Raw genomic sequence first — 23556 nt, forward strand, 5'->3', positions numbered from 1 at the left:
ACTTCAGTTTGTACCCATTGCCTCTGGTCCTATCACTGGACACCACTGAAAAGAGACTGGCTCCATCTTCTTTACACTCTCTCTTCAGATATTTATATACATTGATGAGGTCCCCTCTAAGCCTTCTCTTCTTCAGGCTGAACAGTCCCAGAATAAATGACGTCAGTGGTGGGTACCATAGATTGCAAAGTACTGCTAGGTGCTCAGAGAAACCAATTTAGCAGCATAGGAAAGAATGGCGAGAAATTTCTTTCTTTCTCCTCTAAGATGTCATCACATACATTTTGTGTGTGACTTTAGAGCAAAAATTTTCAGATAGAAGTGCTTGGCGTTTTTCAAGTTACTAAATATTTGTTATTTTAAAAGATGGACTAGCCAATGCTTTTTAAAGATTGGAAATACCAAACCATCCTTTTGAACACAGTTTTGTGTTTACTTGCTCATTAAGGTTTATGTAATTATGTATGTGTAAATTATATCTAATTTAGACTGAAGCAAATAACGGAATTACACTAAGGGGAATACATGTTCATAAAAATTCAAATATCTGATTGTCTAGTTTCAGGGAAACCAAAACCAGATGTGGAGTGGTTCAAAGAGGGTGAACCTATTAAAGATGGAGAAGGTATCCAAATATATGAAGAAGATGGAATTCATTGCCTATGGTTAAAGAAAGCCTGCTTGGGGGACAGTGGATCTTATAGCTGTGCAGCTTTCAACCCCAAAGGCCAGACTTCTACCAGTTGGTTGTTAACTGTCAGAAGTAAGTAAGCTAGCTCTTGTGAGCCTATCTGCACTTTGAAAACTGTGGCTGGGCTTTTCTAAGCTATCAAAGGGTGGTGACTACAAATTTTCTATTAGGACTTCTCATTAAAGGTTAATTCTGATTCCTAGCTCTGTGACCAACGTGGTTTGGAATAGCTGGCAAGCCACTTTCTGCATCAGTTTCCCTTCTGACCCTTTGGTTTTGTTGTTTGTATAGCTAAAACCATCTAATTGAATATTTTGTACAGAGGGAGACCTGTTGTCCACTGGGGTTTTCTATTAATGCTTGTATTTAATACAGGTTGCCAAAGATTTTATTGTTGTTGTTCTGCATTCAGATCTTTTGGAGTTGCTTAGCACTTCTATAGGACACTGCATTTCTGAAATGTTTTGCAAACATTTGCAAACCGATCCTGTGTAGTAAAGCGAGTAAGAAGAAAAGTGAAGGAACGAGAACTGTGTTCTGCTAAATTTAAGTACATCTCCCAGTGACAAATTACTTTGAGCATGAAGGCACTGTCTTACTGGTCTGGTTTAAAGATTTGTTGGCCTCTTAGTAAATCCTGTGCTCAATTCTAATCTTTTCATCTGGTTTTAGGTTTTGTCCTGGAACTATGATTAAGTTTATGCAACACTTCTCTATTTGCTGTGCCCGAGGTTAAACCAGGATACTCAAAATACTCTCACTTTCTGTCTCATGAGACACCTGTAAACTGCATCCTTAAGTCACCCTGTTTCACTGCCAGCCAGGGGAAATATGGGTGAGGGACTGGGAGGAGACAGACAATAGGGGAGAAGAATTAGCCTTCCTGTTCTTTGTGCTGAGCTTTTTGGGAATACTTTGTATATACTTCTAGTGATTGGCTGCAAATGGTGGATTGTGGCATAGAAAACCACCGTCAAAGCTTGAGGGCTGGCAACGCCTGCCTTGTACATTATAGAAGGATCTCTTCTTTATACCAGTCCATTTCTCAAAATTATTTCTATTTCCCATAAGACATTTCACTATGATTTTGATTTTTTTTTTCTTGTTTGCATGGGATGAATCTGTTAGCCTAGCCACGTCACCTAAGTATACCTTGAAAAATTCACTACCGGTAAAGATAATTTTGTCAATTTGGGTTAAAGGAACTGTTTTCATTTTTATTTTTAAAGGGCCTAAAATTCAAGAGGTTGCTCCATGCTTTTCCAGTGTCTTGAAAGGATGCACTGTGAGTGAAGGGCAAGACTTCGTGCTGCAGTGCTGTGTAGGAGGCATACCGGTGCCTCAGATCACATGGCTTCTCAATGGTAAGGAATCCCCTGGTCTGCAATACATGCATGCACTCACATCCACAGTCACAAAAGCCACTCTGATCAGTACATAGCAAGGCTATGAATACTGCACAAAGCACTCTAAATCACCGTAATATAATCCACTAAGAATATTTGAAGAAAATCAGTTTATATGCACATAATATACAGGAAGAGTGATTTTCTTGAGCAGTTTTCTGTCTTACTGCAGTTTTCCAATATGTCCAGGAGGGGACTCTGCTGACAAGACTGTAAGCAGATGGATTTCCTGGGTTTTGTTAAACACAGCTTTTCACCAGGCAACAAAGTCTGCGTTGCTACTGTATGTTGTGCTACTCCCAGTCCTTTGTTGCTAGCCTCTGCTCTGAGAGCAACGGATTGGCATCATGATCCTGCAGGGATAATAAGTTCTAAGCAAAAGTGCAGTATACCACTTTTTACGAGAGGAAGGAAACCCATGCTGGATTCTACCCTTCCATCAGCTGGGCAGGTCACAATTGGTATTAGCGGCTATGTCCCCAAGATCTTAAAATCGCAGCTTTTCTGGTTGCTTCTCTGCTAGAAATATGTTTCTTAAGATTCTAATGCTTGCACAAAGCTGAAAAAAAAAGGATAAGTAAAATATTTTTTTACTTTTATCAGACTGTATAATCTCCTACCCTGCCCTGCTTACACAACTGAACATGCAAGTTTCCTTAACAGTCCCCTCTTAATATCAGAGTTGGGCCTAAACATCAGCATTTTGCTTAGAAGAAATTATTTCAGAGATCCAGGGACTATATGCTTTGGCTAAGGGCTCTTTCTATTTAGAGTCATATCTATTAAGCACTAGACAGATTTATTCAGGTTAAACCTTGATTACTTCTATTACTCCCGAAGTGCAATAGATTTTTTGCAGACTCTCCCAGGCTATCTTTGTGTATATGATTTAAAGACAAAGAATACCATACTTTGCCATAAAGATGTTTTCTCCAGGATTCTTTTAAAATTAATTATTTGCACATGATCTCTGTATTTCTTTAGCTATTCAGAGTAAATGGGATAACTCAAAAAGGTGTCAGGGCAAATGAACCATGACCTTGAGATTACTATGTTCCCCCAGCCTGGTCTGTTGCCCTTCCCAATAGCTCCATGTCTAGAACAGAAAGGCCACTGCTTTATTTACAACACGAAACATGTGAGTAAAGGCTCCGACACTCTCCCAGTGGAAATAATTTCTCTGAAGGCTACTCTGCAGTTCCTCCTTTGCAGACATGAGTAGAATCACTGTTTTGCTATGCAAGAATTGTGTCTTGCAGCACAGAAGAAGCAACTCCAACCCATAGGGTCAGTCATCTTCATGTTCCAAGGGTACTCCCTGTTCATAAAGGGTTCCCTTAGTCAGTGAATGATGTAGTTATACCCAGTTGTCTTCCACATACAGAGCATCTTCCTGTCTCAACTTTCTGTTACTGTTCATCAGGCATAGATCCTGCATCTCAGTTGGTGTAACCATGTTCTCCATTGCGAACCAGAAAACTGTTATCTCCTGAAAAATACAGCCCAGACATCAATAAGCAACAGTTTCTGCAATAAGTTTCTGCAGGCCTCCAGTATGCACTGTGCTCCCCTGCCTTTTTTCAGGGTGTTTGCTCTGCATTGAGCTTTCTTCTCACTAATCTCGGATGAGTCTGCCCCTGTTCAGGTATAACCATGTATATATTGTATCCAAGCTACTAACTGCAATTGGATCAATATCACAAGGAGGCAAAAGCACGTGGGTTTTTTTCAGATAGTTGGATTTCAAACCATTAGGGTTCTGCAAGTGAAAGCCAGTACATTAACTCTGCTCTTAAAATAAAAGGCAGTGATGAGTCTGAGTAACAGAAACACAACTATCATAATAATAAAAATTAGGGACATCATATATTATTCCAAAGACATAACCACACTACTTTCATTCCAGGCTCCTAAAACATACCACTGTAGTTTAATGCTTTTCTGTCTTGCATCTGATTGTGATACATAACTGTTTGTATATCATTTTGATACAAACTTGAATGGATTATAAACAGTAGTTTAATGCTAATAATTCCATGTACACTCCTAGGGCCATTATTTTACCTAAGGATCAAATTGGCTATTGTGATATCCATTTGAATGCAAACATTTCCTTCCTGTCTACCAGCTAGCTGGATACTACAAGCTTCTCATATTTATATCCATTATCAAATAAAGGAGAAAGTTGTGTTTCTGGTCCTGAAATATTACTCCAAGCAGACATAACAATGCTTTTGGCAAAATGACATGATGGAGTCTTTAATCAACAGGTCATATGAAGAAAACAGTGTATTCACAGGCAGGCAGGCAGACAAATTTTGTTTTAAAAAAAAAGGTGTGTTACAATCTGCTGTCCATGCTTGGAATATAAAGCTTTTTAAGTTGACAACAGATGAACTTAACTGAACAGGCTGTGGCAGAGAAAAAAGCAATCCACTGAGAGCAATCACACTACTGTTCAAAATATTTTGCAGAACTCCATAGAAATAAAAATCCTACAGGATAGGATGTGTAAAGTTCACAAGAAAGTATTAAATGCAAATTGTCTTCCAAGCATGACAATGATGACAAACTAGAATTAATTTTTGAAAAGAATAGTGAGAAAAGTATGTATATATGTATATGAAATAGTGAATGTAAAGACCAACTTATCAAATCATAAGATACATGAGCTGCTTTGAGAAACAAGAAAAAAAAATAGGAAAAAAGCAGAATAGTCACACTCCTAGGCTGGCCAGCCCTTGATACTGAACAGCCTGTATGCCATCCAATCTGCCTTCCTGCAGTCTCCAAGGAATCCACACCACCTGAGAACTAAAAGACTGCAATAAATTCTTGTACAATGTCACATACAAGTATTACTTGAGATATTGAGCATTTTTATCAACTGTGACTACCTATAAATTTAAAACATTTTCCAAGCCATTATATAGATTGACCTCTCTTTCAGGTCAACCAAGACAAAAAATAGATTATGTATGCTGTGCATTGTCTGTAATTACTTCTTAGAATTTGTGAGGATGAGTAGTTTTTCCATATCCATAGACACTGCACAAATAAGAGCTACTCAACTGAACTATGGATTTTATTCAAGCCCTTACTCTTCTCTGCCATTCTCAGGGTTTTTTCTTACGCTTTTTCCCTATTTTAATGATTAAAAGCTTTTTTCCAACTTCTTCTTCCAAGATTGTTCTTTTGTCCTGTTGCTCTCACTCTACCCTTTATTTTAAGTTTCTTTCTGAATTTTCACTGATTTACTGTCAAATTCCCTAAAAGTAAACTTCTCCTGGCCTCACTAAAGCCTTATGAAGAACTTTTAAAATGTGCTCTCTGTCACAATACTTCAGTATGTAACTCCAATTTACTTTAGCTTCTTTAAATACTTTATTGGTAAATTATTTTTAAATTGCAGGAATATGGCCTATATGACTCTGCTTTAAATATCTTTTCATATTGTTTTCTGTGTGTGGTTTTTTTTTCCCTAAGCTGAATTGAAGCTCTTTCTGCTGAATTTAAAAACAGTATGACCTTGACTTTAGCATAACAATTCTCCGAGTAGTGTTTGATTTTAGAATAGCTTTCTGATCTGTCTAGAAAGCTTTTAATAAATGGGCCAGGGGAAAATTTCCTTTCTTCTGGCATAACATGCCAGTAGAAAGGTATTTTTTGTTATTGTTCATGCTGCCAAGCTGTCATGGAGATTTAACTGTTCTGTCTCTGGAGAAGGGAACATTTCACTACTGGGAGAGTTGTTTTTATTAGATCAAAATAAAAGTACAATGGACATAACTTAGAATCTTGTGCAGGTTATTCTTCAGAGCTGATATACTTGTATTTGTTTTCTGGGGTCTGATGAAAAGGCTATTCTATAAGTGAATTTGCTATTCTGTGAATAGTGCTAAAAAATAGTCACAGTTTTGGTGGGAGCTGGAGTGAAAAAGAGGATGCCCTGACAAAATTTGAGGACATGGTGAAGGAGACCACATTTTCTTTTTCCACATAAAAGAGTTACCCTATTCATTTGCTTATTTACAACAGAAATAAAAAGGCATTGTTCTGGTTTTGGTGATGCAGCTTTCATTCTAACTGTATTTCTGTTATGGTTATCATCTTAGCATCATTAGGGACCATTAATAATTTCAATGTCAGAATCCCAGACAGGATCCCTGTCAGGTTAGATATTCTACAGTCAGACCAAGAAGGCAGTCCAGTGCCCCATGTTCTCTTACAGAAAGCTTTGTCTGCTTGGGCTTCAGTTCTACTACATGTTCATATTTGAACATAATGTTATTCCCGCAGGCAAAAAATATGTTGTTGGACCTAATAGTTACAACAGTCAGTGTGTAACTGAGTGAAAGGGAGCTCAGAGGAACCAGTCATAAGAACAGGTGACCTCTGAAGAAGGTGGAGAGAGCTTATTCTAAAACTGGAGTCTTCTGGGCAGTTGATTAAATCTTCAGCCCAGTTTTTCATGTGGTAGAAAATTTGCTAACTTAACAGAGAGATGACTTTTAAGACAAGTAAAGGAACAAGATCATCTACTACATTTTATAATATATCTAAATATTGGATTGAGTTGATTTTGGCACATGCATGTATTTCAGCTTTGTAAGTATTTTCAACTTTGTATGCAACTAGATAGTGACTGCCTTCTGAGTTTGCTAGTGTTGAAAATCAGAGATGAGAGAAAAATCTGTTCCATCATTTAATTTATCCTGCTCATAAGCAGAGCTTGTTCTTAGAAACCCCAGAGCTTTTATCCTAACCTTTTAATATTATTTTGGTAATAAAATCAATTTTGATCTTTCCTTTTGATCATGTTTTCCCAAGTGACAGATGTCTTCGATTCAGTCCTGCACAATTTCTCTGCAGTTTTGCTGTCTTCACTTAGATGACCCTAATTTATTTTTCCAGCATGGTGTTTATGCACAGATATCAGGCTCTCTTAATCATTGCATAGACTGGGTAAGCAACCAATGATGAGTCAGTAGTGGAAACTATTTCATATTGGGAAAACAGATTGCAGAAGCATTTCAGAAAGTAAAGCTGAGATTGGTGGCAGTTCCTGACACAATAGCAAGGCAACTTTAACCAGTCTACACTAACACTTAAGCATGTTCCAAATCACTTCAAGAAATCAGTTTCTTAAAATGAATGTCTTTAGTATCCAGGTCACCACAGCCCAACAGGTTTTGCACATCTAGACAATAACACTAATATCTGGTTTCAGGCAAAGTACAAGATGGAGACAATGTCTGAAGCAAACACACATGACATTTCCTTTCTTACCCACTTGAAAGAGAATCTATTCAAAATACAAAGATAAACCTTTCTCCTCTTACTGCTACTCAAGGTAGCACCTGGTGAACCTCATGGTGAGATTTGTCTGACAATCATACTCTGCTTTGTGCCTGGGATGCTGCTGTTTGTAGTCACTAGAGAGCAGTGGCTGTGCACCAGAGAGCGGGATTTGGCTCTGCATGCTAATATACTGGCTGGTGTTAGGCATCCAGATTTCACTGAAAAAAAGAAGTGCTTTTGAAACTTTTGACAGATTTATTAAGACAATTCTCTTCCTTTCTGTTGGCAGACCAGCCAATTCAGTATGCCCATTCCACTTTTGAAGACGGAGTTGCGAAATTGACTGTTCAAGATGCCCTACCAGAAGATGATGGCATTTATACCTGTCTGGCTGAAAACAACACAGGACAGGCATCTTGCAGTGCTCAGGTCACAGTCAAAGGTGAATATCTTGGCCTGGTCTAATTACTGCAGTGATATCAGCTATAATCCTTTTAAAAAAATACCTTAGATCCTAACAGAGGTGGTTGTAAGGGGGTTCCATGTTGTTTGAAAGCTGTTGTCAGCTGGGTACATTTTCTCCCCCTTGGAGGTGTGTGCAGCTAAAGTGCTTAGGGACTGTGAAATGAAAATTAATATGCATATTTCAGAAAAAGGTATTAAAGCCCTGACCTTACCAAGAAGTTCTTAGTGTGGTACAGAGCAGTGAGGCTAAGTTTTGGAAGAGGTGTACAGGTGTAGGAAAAGACTGTCGCGGCTGAAACAAAAATAAGTGCCGTATCACCAGTATTGCCCATTAGGCAGAGTGTTGTGGTGAGAAGGCAGATGCTACCCCTTTCTCTTGAAAGGCAGAGCATGGAGACCAATGCCAGGGACTGCAATTATGATAGCAAATGCCAATATTCTTGTTCTGCTACCAGGATTTATCAGAGAGAATTCTGAAGAGGTATGTATCAGCTAATTGGGAGCAGTATATCTCTAAATAGCAGAATTTTGGTAATGGAAGTACCAGAATAACATTGTAGTAAGTAATTGAGGTGATCTGTTTTCTCTGAAATCTGAAAGCACCCTCTTTGCAAATATCAATAATTTGATACCCTCAGTGCTGATTTGACATAGTTGATTTGTCTATGAAAGCCATAATTCTGCACTAGGATCTGAACAAACACAGTCTAAAAGTCCAGAGATTGCAATGAAGACAGAAGATGACAGGATAAATTGAATAGTGATGTAGTATCAATCAGTGTTATGGTTTTTATTCTTATAGTCTCACCTGGCATCAGTATATACAGTTGTTTCATTTTATGGCTTGGAGATGAGCAGTCTCCTCCCTCTACAATCCTGCTCCCTCAAACTCCCCCTCCCTCTACAATCAAGCCTATATTTGGTATGTGGCATCTGCAAATGATTTTTTCCCAAAGTTATAATAGTTTGGCACTGTCTGTCCAACAGGCTGCTGAGTGACAGCTACCAAGGGAACTATTCAATTTGCCTATGACCAAATAATACCTGCTGCAAATTTGTACATGCAGCTTGGTGGGAACTGTACCCTGATCCCTCAGATCCCAAGATTTGTCTTTGCTTGCCAGCGTTCTGCGGTGTTTGTCTACAGCACTTCAGTGATATGCCTGCCCCTATGCTGTCTGCATGAATCCACTTAAAACCCTAGATAAGCTTAAAAATGAAAACAAAGTATTCTGGTAAACCTATGAGTTAATTTCTTGGTTAACAAATCGGAAAAGCAGTCACCTCTGACCCATCATCCCCCTCCCCCCCCAAAAGGCACCAAGAGGGAAAACATTGATTTAAAGTAAGCCTGAAACTAATCTGTTCTCAAAGCTGTCATTTATAAGTTCTCTGAAGCATTTCATCTGCATTAGTTAAGGGTCAATCAAGAGTGTTCCACCTCAAGGGAGCTGTCTTTGACATGGGACCTGCTGATTCTTCCCTGGGACACAGAAATCAAAAAAGATAGCCCGTCCCTTACTAACCATTTCTGGGTTATTTTAGGGTTGACATACAATGCTAATGTGAGAGTAATAGTGATCTAGCATTTCCCTAGGTTTGTGTACTTGGCTGAGCTATTTCAGGTGATGTAGTTGCTATTGCACTGAGTTGGATTCCTCCTGTACTTTAGCTAGTCTGGGGCTAGAAAGCTACATTGCTGCTATTATGGGGAGTTATTTCCTCTGTTTTGCGTACTTTTCTATTTTCTGGGAGTCATGGAGTGTGGGAGGAAGAACAAGAGCAGAATTAAGAACATGCGTGACAGGCTGTGAAGCCACATGTTCAACATTTTTACAGCTTTAGCTGTCCCCTCCACTTCCTCCTAAAACTCATTATGTCCCTGTTGCCATGAGGATTACAGTAACTTTCTCCAAGACTCAGATCAATGTAGATTTGCCTACCAGATATAGTATCAAATTCTAATTAATGATTTCCAAATCTCTTACCTGTTCATGTATTTTTTCCATCAGACCCTCTAGCAAATACTTATTGGTATTAGAGTTCTCTGAGACTCTGAATGCTACTCCTAAGGCTTCTCTAAATGCTCAGCTTTTGCAGATTACAGCAGGAAAGCAATGTACATGCAGAAAGAGAGAAAAATCCTCTCCTGACTAGACATTGATTTTTGGAATAAAGTCTGTAAAAACTGGTTCTGAATTGTAACCCATTTCTCTCCAGTTCCTTTTTGTCTCCAAGATGATTTAAGGTTTTCAGGTTTCATATAGTGCTCAGTTTGTTCATTTATTACTAGAGAAATATTTTCCTTTTGTTTGTGAAAAGTAATTTGTATTTAATCTAAGAAGGAATGGATGCTCTTAACATATCATCAATATCAGACCAGTGTCAGAACTCATCTTTTCCTTAACTTGATACTGTCGTCCTCGGACACATCTCTGAGTCTGTCTGGGTCTACATTTCACTTCATATTGCCATTTTTGTCTTTGCTATTCTAATTCAGCAAGGGTCTCATGGAGAGGCATATCTGCTGTGATCATTGGGGAAACTTTACCTGGAGTCAATTGTCTGTCTGCACAGTAAAACTCAGTATTTTTTTTTTCAAAGACAAAAAACTTCACCTTCTAAATTAAAGTAAGCTCACAGATAACTCAGAAAAATCCTGTACTGGCAGGAATTATAGTCAGTGACAAACTGTTCAAGGGGGCAAAAAACCAACCACAATGTAAGCCTTATCTTTGAATTACAGTACAAGATAATACTTAAACCTGCTATCAGGTTACAGATGTTAACTGGCCACATATTATGTTTTCTGATCATCTTTTGTGCATTCTTTGTCTTTCAGAAGATCTGGTGCTTTGTTTTTGCCAAAGGAAATTTCCTTTTGTGGGATTATTGCAGCAAAAAACATTTTAAAGGTCCTTTGCCCCATAGAGGGTTACTGCTCCAAGTCCTGTTAAACACAAGGAGGGGATTTTTCCCAGTATTTTCAGTATGCTTTGCATTGGGCTCTGGATAACTAGCTAGGCTTGTTGTGGCATAGCATTCCTTCTAGGTCATCGGTCCCGGATTCATTTATGGTTGTCTTTTCCTTCCTTATTGTTAAGCAGGATAAATTCTGCCTAGTGCTGAGCAACCTCAGTCCTTCCTTGGTTTTGTATGAAAAATACTGAAGGTACTGTTTGTAGGTAGCTGTTTGTAGGAGGCTTTTGTCACTGTGTTGAAAAAGTCCCACACTTCATATGGATGGGGCATAAGAAATGCAATGGTGTTAAAAAATTCAAACTAGTCAGTCTTCTCCTTAAGTCAAGAAAATAACATCTTCAGATCACTTCAGCAAATGATCTGAAGGCTGAGTAAATTGGGATAGATCCATTAGATAGTCTGTGGAGAAACTAAGTTAATCAAGATGAAGCTAATTTTGGCCTTGTAAAAGACTAAGTAGACTAAATTGAATACTGACAGTTGTCTTCCCTGTGACATGAGTTTCTTACTGCTGAAATAAAGGTGGAGGTTGACTACAGAGAATGAGCAGCACTTCTTTTAAAAATGAGCCTAACAGATGACTTCACCATGAGAACTTTTTCTAACTGAACTCTCCAGTGAGTGGGATGCACTGATAAAGTGTTAGATTAATTAGTCTAATGCCAGAAAACCTGAGAGGTGAGAATCATGGTCCAGATTACTCAAACATTCAATGGTACATGTTCCTGGAATGGTACTATTTGCTGCTCTGCAAGTGTTAGAATTTTTTTCTTTTAAATTTATGCATAGTTTTCTATACACAGGAAAATCAGAATTTGGGAGGCTTTGGGGCTGATGTACAAAATTTTTTTCAAGTTTTAAACAATGTGTACATGACTGAGTTGTTTCTGTTATTGTATGTGCAAGCTAGGCAGTTGGGTTGGTGTTCCCATTAAATATTACAATTTGCATATTGTTTTGTGATATGAAAATAGGTATACAAGCCATTTTTAAAATACACCAGGCATCCCATCTAAAAAAAACCAAAACAGCTCCTTAACAGGGTTATGTGGGGTACATTCAGGACACAGAATCATAGGATCACAGAATGGTAGGGGTTGGAAGGGACCTCTGAAGATCACCTGGTCCACCCCCCCGGCCAAGGCAGGATCACCTAGGGCAGGTTGCACAGGAACGCATCCAGTCGGGTTTTGAAGGTCTCCAGAGAAGGAGACTCCACAGCCTCTCTGAACAGCCTGTTCCAGTGCTCCGTCACCCTTACAGCAAAGAAGTTTTTCCTTGTGCTGCAGTTTATGCCCATTGCCCCTCATCCTGTCACTGGGCACTACTGAAAAGAGACTGGCTCCATCCTCCTGACAGCCACCCTTCAGAGATTTATAGACATTGATAAGGTCCCCTCTCAGCCTTCTCTTCTCCAGATTAAACAACCCCAGGTGTCTCAGCCTTTCCTCATATGAGAGATCTTCCTGTCCCTTAATCATCTTCATAGCCCTCCGTTGGACTCTCCCCAAAAGTTCCCTGTCTCTCTTGAACTGGGAGCCCAGAACTGGACACAATAATCCAGATGAGGCCTCACTAGCGCAGAGTAGAGGGGGAGGATAACCTCTCTCGACCTGCTGATTACACTCTTCTTAACGCATCCCAGGATACAGGATACCATTGGCCCTCTTGGCCACCAGGGCACATTGCTGTCCCATGGATACCTTATTGTCTACCAGGACTCCAAGGTCCTTCTCCATGGAGCTGCTTTCCAGCAGGTCAACCCTTAACATGTACTGGTGCATGGGGTTGTTCCTCCCGAGGTGCAGAAATCTACACTTGTCCTTGTTAAATTTCATGAGGTTCCCCTCCACCCAGCTCTCTAGTCTGTCCAGATCCCGTTCAATGGCAGCACAGCCTCCTGGTGTATCAGCCACTCCTCTCAGTTTTGTATCATCAGCAAACTTGCTGAGGGTACATTCCAACTCTTCATCTAGGTCATTGATGAAGGTGTTGAACAAAACTGGACCCAGTACTGATCCCTGGGGAACATCACTAGCTACGGGCCTCTAATTGGACTCTGCGCTGCTTACCACAACCCTTTCAGCTCTGTTGCTTAGCCAGTTCTTGATCCATAGTCCACTCATCCAACCCATACTTCCTAAGCTTCACTATTACAGGAGAGACAAAAGCCTTACTGAAGGCAAGGTAAACCACATCTACTGCTCTCCATCTACCCAGCTAGTCACTCCATCACAGAAGGCTATCAGGTTGGTCAAGAACGATCTCCCCTTGGTGAATCCATGCTGACTACTCCTGATAACTTTCTTTTCATCCATGTGCCTAGAGATGGCCTCCAGAAGGAGTTGTTCCACCACCTTCCCAGGGATGGAGGTGAGGCTGACCGGTCTATAATTTCCCAGGTCTTCTTTCTTGCCCTTTTTGAAGACTGGGGTGACACTGGCTTTCCTCCAGTCCTCAGGCACCTCTCCCATTCTCCATGTTTTTTCAAAAATGATGGAGAGAGGTGCTGCAACAACATCAGCCAGCTCCCTCAGCACTTGTGGGTGCATCCCATCGGGCCCATGGATTTGTGAGTGTTCAGTTCAGCCAAATGAACTCTAACCCAAACCTTGTCAACCAGTGGAGAGTCTTCCTCTCTCCAGGATTTTTCACTTATTTCCAGGGTCTGGGATTCCTGAGGAGTAGTCTTAACAGTAAAGCCTGAAGTGAAATACCTGACACCTGAAATATACAGTGATTATATACTGATGGTGATTATAGATACTGAGATTTTAATATTACTCAGATTTTTATCAGGGTGGCTGAACATTTTAATCAGTTTTTAATGAATAGGAAACTGAGGTGAGGAGCAGTTAATTTACTTTCAATGCACCTATATAGTGAGTCAGTGTTAGCACTTTGCTGTAGCTGTGACAATCAAACTATATGAGCAAGACCACTAGTGGTAATAACTGGTGCAGTTGGAAGGTAAGGCCAGCTCCTAAGCATAGTAACTATTTTTTAGGTCAGCCTCATACCTGAGATAAGCCTTCTGGTACATGGATGTCTCTGTCAGTTAACTAATCACTGACAAGAAATTACAGGTCAGATCCACCTGTAGAAAAGATGTGTCAATGGAATATTTAACCATTTGATATTCACACCAATACCTGGGTGTACTACACAAGATTACAGGCTGGAGGAAGAGCAGGAACAGGGATGGGAAATACAATGGGCTCAATCTACTGTTGTGCCGAAACAAATTAATGTTGTGTGTAGGAAGGTTTTGTTCCTTTGCAAACAGATTCTGCATGTAAGAGAGGCAGTTAGTTGCTTTTTCCAGCTTTCTCTAGGTATGGTATCAAGCCAGAGTGCTTGTTCCATGAGGGTTGATTCCTAGGAGAACGTCCTCCTGTCTTGTAATTCAGCAGTAGATGACAAACAAAATATCTGACCTACTGCAGACTCCAAGAGAGTTCTCCAGCCTCCTCCCACTAGGCAGCAGCATCACTGATTTCAAAAGGGAGGGCATGAAGCATGGGTGTTGATAGCAGCTGCACAGGCTTGCAGCCAGGGTACTTTTGTGGGCTTTAATTCTCTGCAGCCACCCATTTTGCTGATGCTTGTCTTCTGCACACTGCTTTTTTGAATAGAGGCCTGATACTGCCTCACTTGGTGAGCAAACACGAGTCAGCAAATACTGCTGCTCCTGCTTATTGGCTCTTGACCTCATTTCTCCCTCCCTGCCAGCAGTGCACTTTCCTGACTTCACATCTGTTCCTCTTTCTCCCCCACCACTTTCCGTTCACACTTTTTTTTTCAGTGCAGCCTTCCCAGCATAAGTGTCTATGTTGGGAAGCCTGTAGCTCTTGCAATCCGATTACTGTAGTCATTCATTGATCATTGGACAAGCAGATTAGAGTCACCTGAAAGCCTGTCAGAGTCCCTGCTGTAACCAGTTTATCAGAGCAGTGAAGGGAGATGCTTTCTGGAAAACCAGTTCGTTTTGTTCCTGTCACTCTTCCATCTGGTGTCAGTGGGACCATAAAATATAACCAGGTGGAAGAAGGGCTTTCAGGTAGGAGTCTTTTCTTCCAGTCATGAAAGATGCTGTTGTTAGGTTGTGAGTTGTTTTTCTTTCTGTCTCAGAATGACCTATCTTAGACATTAATCTTTTAAACAACGCTCTCACTGCAATAAGCAGCCACTCTTTGGAGAATTAATTGAGAGGCTACAGCTTTATTTCTCTGAGATATACATTTCTGCCTAAGGTAAACAAAGTACGGTGTCTTACTTGCCTACAGTGATGAAACATTTGTGACAGCTTTTCAAAGCCACTATTTATTTGAAAGCAATTTTGCTGTATTGCAAGAGTAACATAAATATCAAGGACTATAGAAGATTTTCCAAAATATACAAGCCTAGCCTTGTTAAATGTCCAAGAGGCATTCCAGATCAGTAGCCTTCTGGAACCACTTGGCTATGTAAGAATTGGTTCAGAGCACTAAGTGAAAGGGAGGGGGTTTTGTTACTGTATTGAAAGGTCAGAGGTAAGCTGTCATGAGCAGAGCTAATATTAGCCATCAAAGAAACTCTGTTCCAGTGCTTTCAAGAGTGTCACAAAGTTCTCAGTCCAGCACTCTGTATGGATCACTAACATCTGTAATACTTGTAAAATTGGGCTGCTTTTTTTTTTTTTTTTTTAATTGCCTTCTTTCAGGACCAAACATGAAACACAATGCCGGCTAGAGACCAAAAATGAAGGACAAAAGCAAAACATGTGTGGAAGCTTTTAATGATACAGGATTTGTGCCATCAATACAAACAATATTCTCTAAAGACAGCTTCTTGATATAAACCATTTCCTGAAAAAGGGGAACCAAATTTGGATGCAAATAAAGGAAGAGTGCTTGCAGAATGAGCAAAAGTTAAATGGCATGAATTGCATTAATATTTCTTATAAATGAAGAACAAAGATGAGGTGCTGACAGGAAAAATGTTTAATTTAAAAAGAAAAGAAAAAAGAAAAAAACTCCTACATCTGATGGTTTTCTCAACTGTGAAGTGATCAAATGCTGTGAGCATTAAGCTATTACGTACCAGAATGACAGAAAACAGATGGTTATTATAACAGTTTTAGGAATGACCCTGCATTGGCCAAGGGGTGAACTGTCCAAACTTGGATTGCCAAATTCTATAATGTTCTAGGTTTCAGCTGAAAAGTGGAAGTCATCAAAATACATATAAAACCTGTAAACTGAATATACGTCTGAGTAATTTTGAAAGCATGGGCATGATGCTACCACAAAGAATGTTTCCAAGAGCAGCTGACATGGACTAGCTAATGGGAACTCAGTCAGCCATCAAACTATCTCATAGGATTAGCTGAATTTATAAAACTCTCCAGAAATGACTGTTGTGCAGGCAGATTTGAGGTAGGCAGCCTGTGAGATGGGAGGAAGTCCTAATCAGAATTAATCAATGAAAATTGGTCCCAGAGCATGCAAAAGCATGTGAGCGCTGGAGGTATTGTGTGTTTTTCTGGAGGAAAATGGACTTGGTTTCTGACACTAAGCATCATTTCTGTCTGCATTCATTTTCTGGCCTTTTCCCTGATTTTCTCATGTAGTTAAGAATTCACCCAGCTTATGTTACTTATATGAATTGACTTCCAACCCAGCTTCACTGACCTTCCTTTCCATGACTACCAGATTAGCCTGTATTTATCAAAACACAGTCTTGTTGTGCAAATATTGCTAAACATATGACGAAGAGCAAATGTGTATTTTAATCACTTGTGTACCATCAGTCATGATACATCAGGTGCAGTACCCACCAAAGAAAAATTTAGTCTGTGGATTGGTTATGTAAGAATTAAAAAACACTACATACCCAAGAACATCAGAGGCAAAATGGCTAATTAAGTGCTAGAAGTGACCTGTTTTGACATCTCAGCTTTTCATCTCTAGTGCATCTTATTTAGGCAGAGTGAGAGTCACAAATGGAAGACTACCTGTAGGATTGATGTTTGCCTTTAAACAACAAATCAAAAGGTGAAATATATCTTTAAGCAAATTGTTTCCCAACATTAGAATTCAAATATAGGGGCAGAAAGACAAACCCAAAGGATATATCTGTGCCTCCTTTTTTCAGTTTTTTTTAGAGATAATTATCACTTCTATTAGTGTGAGTTTTGTCTCTTTCTATTAATTTCTCTTGGATTTGGGAGCAGACATGTTGACAGTATTTAGAAGCCTGTGGAATACCTTGTATTACCAGCAGATATAAAACATATATACAAACAAACATACATATCCTCCAGTGCAAAAATCTTGTGGAAGTTCCACTTACAGGAGAAAGACTCTTGCATAAGCAGAGGAGCCTGGCCAATGCTTACAGAAAAATGGAGAATGTCAGGGTATCACAAGGGTTTTGTCTTGTGTTCAAGAAAATAATAATTTAAAAATGGCTCTTAATGAAAGGACTCGGTGAACTGAAGGGATTGGTTTGACACCAAGGTGATGTGCATTTTTCTGTTCAGTATAAATATTTTTGTGAATACCATTACTAAAAGCATAGGGAAGTGGGAGGACCATGGAGAAGAGTTCTGAGTGTATAACCAAGGGATATTCAGCACCAGCAGAAAGAGAAGAGCTGTACAGGTGAGAATTAAAGAATTGCTTTATGACTAGCATATGCAGGGGGAGAAGTAGGGTTGTAGCAGAGGAAGGTCCAAGTAAGGAAAAGAGGACATGGCTTTGCCCAAGGGAAGCATCTGTCTTTCAGTTAGGTGACTAAAGAGAAATCTGAAAATTTCAAACACATAAGCTGGTGTATATAGAGCCAAGTAAGGATGGCAAGTTCTTAAAGGTATGTTTCTTTAGTTTAGTTTTACAAATTTAAGTATGTTTCTCAAGAATATAACTGGGTTGTAACATACAGTCCCTAGGTTAGTATGGGCAACCAAACTGAAAACAAAGCTGAAAAAACAAATACAGGACCCCCATACTGAAATTTAGCAGGTCCTATCTTGTCCTTACTCATTCTGCAAATATATGCAGTTCTCTTGCCCTAAAAGGCAAAGATGTCCACATAACAGAAGCAGCATAACAGAATTTGTTGTATGTACATTTGGGATATAAAATATTTCTAACTAAGCAGATACACTACTCTAACACCTGCTTTAGCCCTTCTCGAAATCTAATTTTGTCAAACAGTGATACCTCACTTTTAGAAGAATAAGGTTTCTATTTTACAGACTGGAAAAATGAGCAATACAGAGATGTTTAACACATTAATACAGGTTAGAGTGTAAGTCCTAATGAGCAGGTCATTCCTTTGCAGTAGGAAAGGAACAGTAGGCAGGATCTTTGTATGGCTGTATACTACTGGAAGTAATATAATAATATATATATTATTCACTTTGGTTGATTTATATATACATATAAAACATATATAATTTCTCAAGAAGAGACAACTGACAGTAAACAATGGCATACTAGAACTACCTTATCTTTTCTGGACTTAAATGCCAAACAAGCCTTGCTTGAGAATTCGTTTCTCACACCAACTTTTAGCCAGAAATACGTTGCTGGTTTTTTCTTTTTTTTTTTTTTTCCTCCTTTATATTAGTGTAAGTTCAAATGTTTCCTTGCTCTCAACCAGAGTTGTATTTCACAAGTTCCTTAAAAGCATTCTTAGCACAGTATCATTTTGTTACTCAACAGAATGAGCAGCACTATATTAATATTACCACAGGTACTATTCTGTTGCCAGTGTGGATTTGCCAGAGAAGGGAAGGGCTGAAGGGGCTGTAACTCTTTCTCAGTGGCATCCTTGGGGATACTTGCGCTTTATGTGACTGCCTGTTCCTATTGTGCTTCCATTGCATTTCAGCTCATACACAGCTCATACCACTTTTTCTAGTGGAAGCGGTATCTCTATACATCAGGGTACACTGCAATTAAGTTAAAATCTACCTGTGCAGTCACACAAAAAATTGAGACTGTACATGTGAAAGTGAAATTCTGCTTCAGCAGCATGCACATTTTCACTGCTGAGCTAACTTGGCTTGATCTAGCATATATGAAGCACCTTTTCTGCAGTTCTGTATGCCAGACTGGTATCTAATCCTGGGTAATTTGTTAGCAGTGGGCCAGCTGAGCTGCTTTACAAATGCATTGGTAGGTATACACGCTCTCAGACCTTCCATGGAGCTGCTGTCTGTGGCAGTGACAAAAGAGAAATTACTTGATATAAATAACTTGCAAACACAGGGTTAGTCGTTAATAAGGCAGACAGTTCTGAAGGCAAAAGCAAACACCACTTCAGCTGCAAAAACTTCCAGTGAGACTGTCCCTGAGGAATTTGGTCTGCTGACTGCAAAGTGATCTGCCGTGAACTTGGCTGGCTACTTTGTATCTCTGTCCCCTGCAATCTAAATTGAGATTTTTTTATTGTTTCTCCCAAATCTTGATTCTTACTGGTGTAGTCAGCCTTTTGATAGTGGGATTTCTGGGGTGGCATCTCTTGCAAATGCTGTGGGTTGCAGAACAAACTGAGTAAACAAAGCAGAGGTTAAAATGCTGTTGACCTGCTGAGGAAAAATTTCTTTACTGAAAGAGTGGTCAAACATTGGAACAGGCTACTCAAGGAGCTGGTGGAGTCACTGTCACTGGAAATGATCAAAAACTGTGTAGACATGGCGCTTTCGGACATGGTTTACTGGGCATGGTGGCGTTGGGTCAATGGTTGGACTTGATGATCTTAAAGGTCTTTTCCAACCTTAATGATTCTATGATTCTATATCCCATACAGAGAGAAAGACTCAGAAAAGAAGGAGCATACATGGAGATGCAGGATAGGGCTGGAAGCCTAGCCTGCAGTAAAATAAATAGATTGCAAGACTGGATAAAGTGGAAGTCGGCCTCCTTTATATGTCCCTAACCACCCTGACTAGGTTTAGGGCATTGTCAATCTGGGGTTAACAGTTATTCTGTGTAATGCAAGGCACAACATCCAGAATATAACTTGGCCCGGGTCTTCAATGAAAGCATCTCCCAAGGATATTTAAATCTCACTTCCCATTTACAAAAACAGATTATAACTGCAGAAATAAATGATGGGAGGTAGGTGTGTAAAGAACACTGCTAAGTCATTAACCGTCTAGTTCTCATGACCCAAGTTAGCAAACTGGCATACCAACGTGAGATCTTTAATAAAGCAGATATGTCCCTACATGTCTCAAAAGCATAGAAGTCTCATATTTTTTATGCCAGTGTGAATCAAGTTTGGAATTCTTGGAAAACTTGCAGAAAATATTTTGACCATATCAACTCAGTCTTGAGATAGAAAAATACTTTATGGGAAGAAAGACAGATGAGATGAGTGTCCTAATACCAATTTTCTACCTTATAAAATCTGTTATTTTTTAAGTTGATAGCATTGTTAACATGACATCTGGTAACAGCTGGATTTATTTACATTGAAAATAGTTGGATAGATGAAATTCTTTTCAAGATCAAGATCTTTGTGTGAACCTGAGCCTTCCTTTTAGAGATTTTAATGGAATCTGCTGCTGCTTGCTGACACAGAGAGCTTTCTGAGTTAAGCATTCTCCTCAGCTCAGTTGACTTATTAGCCTTTGAGCCAAAATGATATTTAAACACCATAAATGGTAAATGTTGCTGAGACAGTCCTTTTGCAGGCTCAGACTAGGCATTATTTGGCAGTTAACCATATGATTCTGGCAAACAGATTCCTCGAGTATAATTAAATCTCTTATAAGACTAAACACTGCAAGTTGTTTGCGGTGTTCTGAACAGAAGGCAGCAAGCTCTCTATTCTTTGCATGTCCTTGACTGGTAACCAGTTGTAACTCTGATCTTGTGCAGCTGAGTTGTTGCACTGAAGCTGTATATGTGCAGTGCTTGTAGCTCACCCTCCTTGAGCTGGGGGCTGGACTAGATGATCTCCAGAGGTCCCTTCCAAACTCAATTATTGTGCGATTCTGTGCAGTGTTGAGCATGCAGAAATCCTGATATTTCAACAGGACATGTGAGCATTCTGCAGCTCACATTAAAAAGTCTTCTGTGCATTTGGGTAGGCAAATGAACAAGAAAATTTACTAGAATAGATGATGTCCATAAAATGTTAACTGTTTTGGCTACAGCCCAGGTAGAACTGAGGTCCAGTCTTTGGAAACCTTCTTAGAGTTTGCATCCTGTCCTGGATTTTCTTTTCAGTCCAATTTCAATAGCAAATCTGGGAATGGAAATGCCACAGTGCAGTTATTGATTCTGTTTTTCCTTCTCTCCGAGCGTATAGATTTATCTGTATCTTTTACCTTAGTAAATAGTTGGTTGCATACTTGCAATTTAGCTGATACATATGTATTGAAGAATTGATTTGTAGTAGGTTAACTATTCGGTGTAGCATGAATTTTCCACTTTTTCTTTTGCATATATACCTCCAACACAATAGCTCACCCTTGTTTATCAATATAAAAATATTTACAGTTGTTGTCAAGCATCAAGTTCTAATCCAGGTCTAGGTTTTAAAAAATTCAAGTGTATTTTGGTTTAGGCCCACAGCTAACATTAAGACTTCTTTTGCAATAATTTTCAGTGTGCAGATATGTGGAGGTTAAACTTATGTAAGGACTCCAGAAATCTTGGATAGAGAAAAGTCAAATAATAAGAAAGCATTTTTTATCACCTTAAACTTCTATTAATACAGGTTAATAGATAAACAGGTGTTTGATATGGTAGCTGTAGATGGATTAATTTACTATTGATTACACAAACACAGGAAAACAGAATAAGAGATGAATAGAAATAGTTGTGTATCAGAGGTAATATATCTCTTCCCATTGCCATCCAAATATGCTAAGAATCTGTATTTTTGTAAGAAACTGGAAGAGTTTGAATTCTTCTTAATCTCTGTGGATTTAGTGCACTAAGCGGCTTTTATAAACATAGATTTGTCTGCTTATTAGAGTGTCTTTCTAATAAAAAAATTAATGCTTAGGGGTAAGGCAATGCTGTGGGAAAAGTCTATATTACTTTTGCTTTGTAGAAAACATATGTGGGTATATAAGGTAGTCTTTTAAATGCTTTGCTTACTATCTCTGGTCTCCCAGGCTGTGTTTCCCACTGAGCTATGCATCTTATTCCTTGCTGTTTCCCAATATTCATGCATATTAAAGCCTGAGGAAAGGCAAAAAATAGGAACCATATAAGTGGGATCACTGTGGTGGACTTATAAATCTATCACCCTGTGCAATGCCTTATCAAAAGCCTATTGAAATTCTCAGCAGAGAATGCTCCAGCTGGGCTTATGTTTGATGCCAGACCACATGTCTCTGCAAAAACTGTTAAACTTGAGCACATAATTTTATAAGAACCTTTGAGAATCCAGTGGTCTGTAAGCAGCCTTTGAGAAAATGATAGTAGCTTCTGTCTTATCTTGCATGATTTGACTTGCACAACAAACAGCTGCAGTTAAAAATTATAGCAGCTTTTATAAGCTACTGTAAAATAAACTAATTGCATGGTCTGAAAACAAGTTATTGAAACGTACCTGTGTTTTATCAAGTCCACCCTATGCTTTCTGATGTTCCTCCTGAATTCCCGCGACATGATTCATCTGGGGGAAACTCACTGCAGCAGCAGAAGTTGATTGGGGAAAGGAAGGAGAGGGTGAAAATTAACTGCCTGGGGCAGAATTTTTTTAATCACTATGGCAGTACGGCTATGTGATAACTCTTATATTTCTTCGTTTCATTCTTAGAGGTAATATGTGGTAAGAGTGGTGAGGGAGATGTTAAATGACTATAGGCGATTGGAGTGCATTAACATAATAGGAAGAGGTCGGATCTCTTCTATTTCACATCCACTTGATTAAGCTTGAGGACATGTAGATATATAACAAAGTCATGCCCTTATGCTAATATCAGACAAAATTTTCCTTAGGTTCCAGATTTCCTTTCTTGTGCCAGATGTGCTGTATTTTTATTGCCTATAGTTTTGGCAGCAAAAATACCCTGCAGTGTTACAAAAGAGGTTGTTTCAGCCAGAACCATAGTGACTTGCAGTATTTAAGCTTGGAGCTGTACCTGTACTTTCTTCTTTTTCTTCCTTCCCTCAGCCTGTTTCAGGCTCTGAAGCCAGCTGTCACTGAAGAGCATATGAATTTTGAACCCAGCAGAGTTCATGTAGTGAAAGGGGCTTTGGAGGAAAGAGGGAAAGAAAGTCCTAATACTGGCCTTTTGTTGTGTGCGGCTTGCTTATTTGTGCCGTTTTTCTTATCTCCTTGCCTTCTGCTTTCCCGGTGCAAGTCACCGATTTTGTTCCTGATGTATAAGACTAGCTAGCACCCAGCTGTGGCCAGGGAATGTGAACTTCTATGGTTGTTACACTTTCTGAAGCTACCTTTCTGCAAAGAGTGCCTGTGTTTTTGTGTATGGTTTTTCTTGTACTGCTTTCCTGCAAAATAATTACCCAGGTGTTTTCAAAAGGAAATAGAATCACATAGTATCTTTTCACCATAAACGGGAACAGGAATTATTTGCTTAATCTTGAATGAGTAGTGTCCCTTCTTTCCCTAAGTACTCTTCAAAATCAAATTGATGGCTTTTTTTCCCAATCAAGGGCTGTAAATGCTAAAATTGAAGAAGTCCTTAGGTATATTAAAATAAGCTGTGAAAATGTACAGCACTGCTATCTCATG

At 39.2% G+C, this 23556-nt stretch overlaps 1 protein-coding gene across 1 annotated transcript in view; it reads left to right on the forward strand.

The window, feature by feature from the left end:
* The window catches only part of MYLK (myosin light chain kinase), a 156131-nt gene that overhangs the window by 42686 nt on the left and 89889 nt on the right, over positions 1-23556 (forward strand). Inside the window, exons 8-10 of the mRNA XM_082001360.1 lie at positions 560-763; positions 1921-2055; positions 7688-7840. Of these exons, the coding sequence (XP_081857486.1) occupies positions 560-763; positions 1921-2055; positions 7688-7840 (492 nt within the window). The remainder of the gene's footprint in view (positions 1-559; positions 764-1920; positions 2056-7687; positions 7841-23556) is intronic.

Source organism: Phaethon aethereus (assembly GCF_964289735.1).
Source record: "Phaethon aethereus genome assembly, chromosome: 6".
Classification (NCBI taxonomy): domain Eukaryota; kingdom Metazoa; phylum Chordata; class Aves; order Phaethontiformes; family Phaethontidae; genus Phaethon; species Phaethon aethereus.